The sequence below is a fragment of the Stigmatopora argus genome, chromosome 9 (assembly GCF_051989625.1).
Source record: "Stigmatopora argus isolate UIUO_Sarg chromosome 9, RoL_Sarg_1.0, whole genome shotgun sequence".
In the NCBI taxonomy this organism is placed as follows: domain Eukaryota; kingdom Metazoa; phylum Chordata; class Actinopteri; order Syngnathiformes; family Syngnathidae; genus Stigmatopora; species Stigmatopora argus.
The window spans coordinates 2,622,990-2,630,454 of NC_135395.1; the positions used below are offsets into that span (position 1 = coordinate 2,622,990).

The 7,465-nt window shown below is 43.1% G+C and overlaps 1 protein-coding gene across 1 annotated transcript; it reads left to right on the plus strand.

Moving 5' to 3' along the window:
• The first annotated feature begins 213 nt into the window (after nt 1-213).
• LOC144081943 (uncharacterized) lies at nt 214-7,039 on the plus strand. Its single transcript, XM_077608528.1, has 3 exons — nt 214-438; nt 2,278-2,591; nt 2,881-7,039. The coding sequence occupies exons 2-3, from the start codon at nt 2,286-2,288 to the stop codon at nt 5,944-5,946; spliced, it is 3,372 nt and encodes a 1,123-aa protein (XP_077464654.1). The 5' UTR covers nt 214-438; nt 2,278-2,285; the 3' UTR covers nt 5,947-7,039.
• Nucleotides 7,040-7,465: the final 426 nt, after the last annotated feature.

A 7,465-nucleotide genomic window follows, 5' to 3' on the forward strand; every position in this document is an offset into this window, starting at 1 on the left:
GTGTGTGACTTCAGCAAACGCATGCAGCCGCGCGTGAAACAACACACACACACACACACACACACACACGCACGCACGCACACACGCACGCGCAACGCTCCCCAGCCATAAATGGATGACGGCAGGTCGCCATGGAAACTGCGTTACGCTCCGGGCACCCGAGGAAGAAAACAAGAGAGGACTGAGTGGAGTCTTCATTTCAGCACCAAGCACCTTGTGGACAGCGCCCGGGTGAAGTGGAACCTCCTCACATATCTGCTGTGGAATAGAATCCCATGCAGACGAACAAGTAGCATCAGAGGCGTGTGTCACCGGTGAGAATCAAGACTTCCAACGGAAAGACACTCTTAGACCATCTAAACGTGAATCACGGTGGTCCCTGAGGTTTGATCACAGCTGCGAGAACAGGAGCAGCAAGTTGCTCTGCCTCAGCAACAGGTAAGATCGGTCAGTATGATGCAGGTAATTCCTTCACTTCTGCTACCTTCAGTAATGATGTGCATGAAGTTACCCTCAACCCAAGAGGAAAACAAATACAGTTCCTTGGCATGTCAGTTTTAATTTCACATGGTCAAATTGAACCAACAAGACTAGTGACAAAGGAAAATTACCAGAAGTTACCATCAGTTTCTTTCAGGAATCACACAGTGAAGATTACGTTTGTTTTTGACAAAAAAATAAAAATAAACTATGTATTAAAAGAAATGAGTTGCATCCACAATTTACTACAGAATACTGTAATTGTCCCACTATATATTACAGTTGCTTTGGTTATGCTTATCATTGAAGGCTAAGTGGAGAGGACAGTCTTTCTGGGTCTTTGATTTTTCAATTGAATTCCGTGAGTACCAAAGCCAAGCATTATGTGTGAGCTGAGCTGATACGCCTATATGAGTCACTCGGGCTGCAAGTTTGCACAAGAGTGTAAAAGGGGAAAGTGAGACAAAAAGGGTAGCTGGAAAGCACTCCTGCAATGGCCCATTGCATTATGAAGTCATGGTTTGATTATTTTTTATGGCTTATGTTAACATCAAGATGTGCATTCATCAAGCCTGTGTGGTTTTTGACATTGAACATCTTTTTTTGGTAAACATCCTGTACTCATCCCTGCCTAATCCAAGCCTCAATTGCATTTTATTTTTGTCACTTTCCAGTTGTAATGAATCAAATATTAATGACAATTGTTGAGTCACTGAAACTACAGTGTGGGCAGTAGATTCACAAAGACTATTGAAGATGGTTTGTTGTTGTTACTGACTAATAACTGCCTGAGCACTACCTCTTATTGTTCATTAGTACCCCACTGTTTGTCTTCAAGTATTGGCAAATCATAGCAATCAGTTGTATTCAGCTTTAGCAGTGACTGAAATGAGCTAGTTAAAACCAAGAGTAGATCATTATAGGCTTCAATTAATCACATTTTCCTAGTCAAACTCCCTGGAAGACTTGACACGTGCGTGAGCACAAGCTGCAACTCAAGACGCAGGCATTGACTTAGAAAGTGTTTCTTCTGTTAATGAAAAAATATGGGCAATTTTCCAAGAGTGACTGAGGGTGCCTATTATACAACTGCCTATAAAAGCAGTCAAAAGGATTAATTAGATTCTCCTTTTCCCCAAAGGTGTATCGAAAATGATCTCATTGGCTCATGTGGATGAAAGAATTATTTTTAGCAAATCATGCACTTGTGCTGTGTGCACACCAAAACAAACCAGATGTGCGTCCTTAATTCGTGATGTTGGTGTGATTAATGAAATCTGCTGGCGATGACTCATTCAGCTTAACTCTTGCATTGCTCGCGGAAACAATCAAATGATAAATATCTCAGCTGTTCGAACCAATGCACATTATTTGGTTTTTGCTCATTACAACGCATACTATGTGTGGATATCAAATAACTGTGGTTTAGAGCTTTATTAATATAATGTTTCAGGCTCAAATCGAGTGCCAATAAAGTCCTAGATATATTGGATACCAGCACAGCGCATACTTTATTTCAGATTCAATCATCCTATGAAATACTTTTTCTTAATTTGCCGTGGTCAGGTTGCAGAAAAAGAAATGACATTTACATCAGGCAATGCTTCATGAATGACTACATGTGCCAGGTTGTCAACACAGGAGTAACATTAGCTCTCAGCCAAGCTGTGACTAGCAGGCATCTGACTGGCAGGAACACTCTCTCACTCTCTGTGTGTCTGTGTGGTAGAGTAAGTTAAACATTTGGTGGTTTTTAGATGAATGAACTCTCCTTTTTTAATTTTCCTCTCATTTAAGGCAGCAGCATGTCTGAAATCAAATCCAGTCAGCGGTTCCACAGCCTGAAGCCTGAGCAAGTGGCTGTTCTCCATCAAGTTCTGTCAGATATTGTTCCCATTCACGGCCGTGGGAACTTCCCAACACTGGAGCTCCGCCCTCGAGATATCATCATTGCTGTACGGGCTAGTCTTCAGAAGCAGGGCATCGTAGTACGAGATGTACGTCTAAATGGCTCCACGGCTAGCCATGTTCTGGTCCAAGACAACAGACTGAGCTACAAAGACCTGGATATCATTTTCGGAGTGGAGCTGCCCAGTCAAGAAGAGTTTCAGGTATATTACAAAAAAGAAACTGTCAGTGAAATATTTGTTATTTTTTGGAGTGAGCACAGTGGCACTAGTTACTTTCTCTTTTTTACAACAATATTGATTCTTATGCTTTTCATTTTGACTCAGAAAGGCTTTCAATCCAAACCAATTCAATTAGAATTTATTTCACAAACAAGACAAATTGGTTTCAACATTTATAAGTGAATTACACCTGAATCCAAAGTCTAATATTACAAGCAATATTGCAGTCATTCTTTATCATATTTGTCATATTGTTTCCCTTTTCCCACAGGTGATCAAAGAGTCAGTACTTGGTTGCTTGCTGGACTGCCTGCCAGCAGGGGTCAACAGAGAGAGGATCAGCAGTGCAACAATGAAAGAGGCCTACGTCCAAAAGATGGTCAAAGTTTTTAATGAGCAGGACCGTTGGAGCCTCATCTCATTGTCAAACAACAGCGGCAAAAACCTGGAGCTCAAATTTGTAAGCATGCTGAGAAGGCAGTTTGAGTTCAGTGTCGATTCCTTCCAAATCATTTTGGATCGCCTTCTTGAATCCTACCTCCAGGAGATGCAACAAAATCGTAATATTGTAACAAAGGCCAACTCTACAAGAACAGAAAAATCCAAAATGGAAACTGCATCCCCTATAGAGAAAGGAGCCAATGAAAGCAAGCTTTCAAAACTGAGCGATGGGATGGACGGAACAGAAAATGCAATTAAATCGACAAAACTCTCCACAAAAGAAGAAAATAACAAAGACAAAACACCCGTAGAGGTGAAAGAGCAGAGGGAAAACCTTAACCAACCCAAACCCCCTGAGCTAGCCTCTTCAAACATGATCGGAACAGAGAAACAAATCACTGAGACCAACAATGCTGTGTGTAAACTCAATGCTGATCCGCCGTCTTCAGACTCAACCAAATGCTCACAACACTCCAAACTAGTCTATTTAAATCCGACTAAGCCTGCCAACAAACAAGAAGTACTCACAGAGAAAATGGAATGCGCAACCATCCCAAAACCGACCCAGTCCATAAGACTGGCGGAAAAGAAAGAAACACCTGAGGAGGATAAGAATACCGATCAGAGTTTGAGTGAAAGTGTAAAAGATGAAACCCAATCTTTGTCTAAGCAAGATGTTGAAACTTCCCAAATAAGGGGAGCCAGCGCTTTGGCAGATAAAAAGAAAGTTCAAATTGATTTACTGATCGATCCGGAGAATGAAGAGGAAATGAAAAAAAGTGAAATATCACAAAAATTTAAAGCATTGACAGAAATAACAGATCACACTCAGGCCAAAAATTGCGTCTCCTCCATTTCTCTCACAACGCTTACATGCAACAAATCCCTTGAAACACCCAGCACAGTCCAAATTGAGAGATCGCCCGATGGAGCCGACAGTATTGCAGATACTCAGGAAACACCTACACCACCAGGCCTTGTTTCTGACAAAAACACCTCCTCTCCTTCTTCTTCGAAGGTCTCAGAGAGACTCTCTCATATGGTGGTGCTGAAACATTCATCTCCTAAGCCCCCGCGGAGGATGTGTCGAAAGGTCGCCACTTTTCCTTTCTCTGTCCCGACCTTTCAGAGTGAGGCCATTGCAGACTCCAGTTTAGATCCAAACTCTTCCTCGAGCCCCGAACCCGATCTTCCCAGAGATCTAAAACTAGAGCTTGCTGTGGATGCAGATTCAGACCCCACAACAATCGCACCTAAGACGACAACAATCTCAAGGCCTGAAAGCAAATCAACCAGTGACCACCTATCAATAGTGGATTTCCCCTCGACTCCTGATCCGCCTCCTCAATCTGTCACTATTCTACCTCTGGACTCGGAAACTTCTGAGTTACTCACTGAGTGCTCTTGCGGGGCTGACCTTCAGAGCAAGGAGGAGCGAAGCCATTTGGCTGAGCAGAGTCAGTCATCTCGTGAAAATTCTGCTTCACCACTGAAACAAACTGAACCTCGCAATGGCCTGGACTCACCCATTGATAAATCCAGCTCAAATGCCCAACAGGCTCCGCATACCTCCGAAGCTGAATCCGGTGAATCATTGGATGAGCCAAATGTCAGCAATGAAAAGACGACTTCCCACCACTCCCTCAACTTTCCACGTCGTTCCCCTCCCGTACTCAGTTTCTCACCTCCCTGCTTCACTCCTTCACCCCCGAACCTTAGCCCTCCACCATGCGTGACTCCTCCCTCTCACTGCCTTTCATCTTCGACGCTGCAAACTGCCAGCTCTGCCACCAGTTACAGCTCTCCACCCTTGAGCTTCAGCCCCACCTCCTCCTGCATCAGCTCACCTCCATACCTCACCCCTCCAATGCTTAGTCTAAGCCCTCCTCATTCTCCGTGCCTCAGCCCACCCCTCCTCTGCTTCACCCCACAAGTGAAAACAGACGATCCTCAGATATGCTCAGACGCTGGGCCTGTAATCGACAATGCAGTCAATGAGGAACAGTTTGAAGAGCCTTCTATCCTGCACGATATCCCCGTCACACAACTTGAAGATGACACAGAGCAGTCTTACATTTCTTTGTTAACTCAGGTACCAGAGCCTGTCTCTTTTCCAATCACAGTCGCAAGCGCAACATCATGTGCATTGCCCTACTCTCAGTGTGGAAACACAAGTGAACCGGCCGCTTTGAACACCGATGAAGCATCCAGTTTTGTGTCTGAGAACAACGTAGCCCTTGAAACGACTCCACAGGTAACCGAGCAGAGCACCAATCCGCAACCTGTTGACCATATCCCAGCTGTGGAAATCCTAGCTGAGAGCATGTACGGCGACTTTGAGGCCGCCATGGACCACTTGCGCTACCGCTTAATCGCGACGAGGAACCCCGAGGAAATCCGAGGTGGCGGCTTGTTGAAATACAGCAACCTGCTGGTCAGGGACTATCGACCAGCCAGCGAGACTCAAATCAAGTCACTTGAGCGATACATGTGCTCACGCTTTTTCATTGATTTCCCTGACGTGCAGGAGCAGCAAAGAAAGATCTTATCCTACTTGAAGAATCACTTCATTGGTGAAGAGAGAAGCAAGTATCAGTACCTAATGACGCTACGCCGTGTGGTTGATGACAGCACCGTGTGCCTGATGGGCCATGAGAGGCGCCAGACTCTCAACATGATCACAGTGCAAGCCCTGAAAGTTCTAGGGGAGCAGAACATCATCCCCAACACGGACCATGTCACATGCTTCTATCAGCCTGCGCCATACCTCGCCGAGCACAACACTCCCTATCTAACGGAACCCAGCTACTGCAGCTACTATATACCCCAGGGAGGATCAACTCTCCTTTACCAACCGTACCCCTTACACTTACACACACAGACAGGATTAGTTTAACTAGAAATCAAACATGTATGAGTAGCAGCAGCAAGGGGGAAACATGCTTTCCATGAGCTGAGAGATGGCAAAGGGAAATATGTAGGCTTTGGCCTATTACATATACTTTTTGCTGAATGAGGGGTACTTTACCTCCATTTGTACTCTTCACTTTAAACAAGAAATTTGTTGCAGATTCAAAAACATCATGTATTGTTCCTGAAAATGCCGTGGAACCATGCGTCACATACCTTTGGCATCTCCGGGACCAAAGATGGGTAGCTGACCTTCATGGACATGCAAATGTACTTCCAGGCTCTTGGATTTCTGTGTGTTTTTCTCCTGTTATTACTGTGTTGTTCTAACTGGGTTTGTTTAGCGCGTGGACCTTGCCTGTGATTAATATCGTGCATGGACTACATGGGACTGTTCTCTCACTGCCAAATACTGTGTGACATTGTTCCCTCAACAATTTAATGTAAATGTACAACTATGTTTTCCATTTACTGAAAAGTACATTTTGAGGTCTTAAAAAAGTGGATTTACCAATTTGTTAAGTGTTATATTTTAATTCCATGCATGTACACATCTGAACACACACATAGTATATTCCAAAATTTACAAGAAATCAGACAAAATGCATGAGTGGCTAAGTATACTATACATAACACATGACACAATTCAAAGGCTCTTAATAAAATAAAAGAAATATTTATATTTTTGCAAGACTTTCCAAGATTATACTAAACGAAAATCCAACTGTTTTTTCACAATGCCTTTTCAAGAGACTGTACAACATATTCATTACAGTAACAGTAAGTTGTTTGTGAACACAATCCATCATTCACAACAGTAAAATGTGTGCTGCGTTCCTTTTGTTGGTGAAGTCCTTTATGTATTCATGTGACATATTGGACAACTTACTTTATCCTACACATGTGGTCAGGTTATACAGTAACCATCTTTGGGTCATTTCTAAGCATGGCTACAGTAAAAGCAACTGCCTTTAAACCCTTTTAACAAAAAAAAAGCACCGGTGTTTTACATGAAACAATTCCTCAAACATTTGAACCCAGTTTGAATCTACAGAGCAACTATGACCAAAGATGGTTGGAAAGGGAATTCAAGTGCCTAACTGAAAGATATACGAGTCTTTATTTTACTGCACTGGGGGTGGTAATGGGGTGGGTCTGGACTTGGGGTGTAGGTTTCATGTTTAAATTGTGACCCCTGTCACTGCTGCCTGTTTTGATGTCTTCTTTTATGTATTTATGTGTTGTAGTTTCTTCATGTGCAATTTGATAAATAAAGTGGAACTCAAATACCACCTCACTTTGTTTTCAGTCTTTTGCCAAAACAAGGTATTATATAGCTCGTTCATTTTTAAAATCATGATGTGGAGCTGCAGTGATTTAATTAAACATAACAATCTCATCACAATAGTGCCATGAAGTGGCAAAACAGTGAAGCCAAGTCCGTCATCACAAATAACCCGCCCTTCTTAGGTGTTGAGGGTGTTGTTGTACATCCCTGCAAGAAA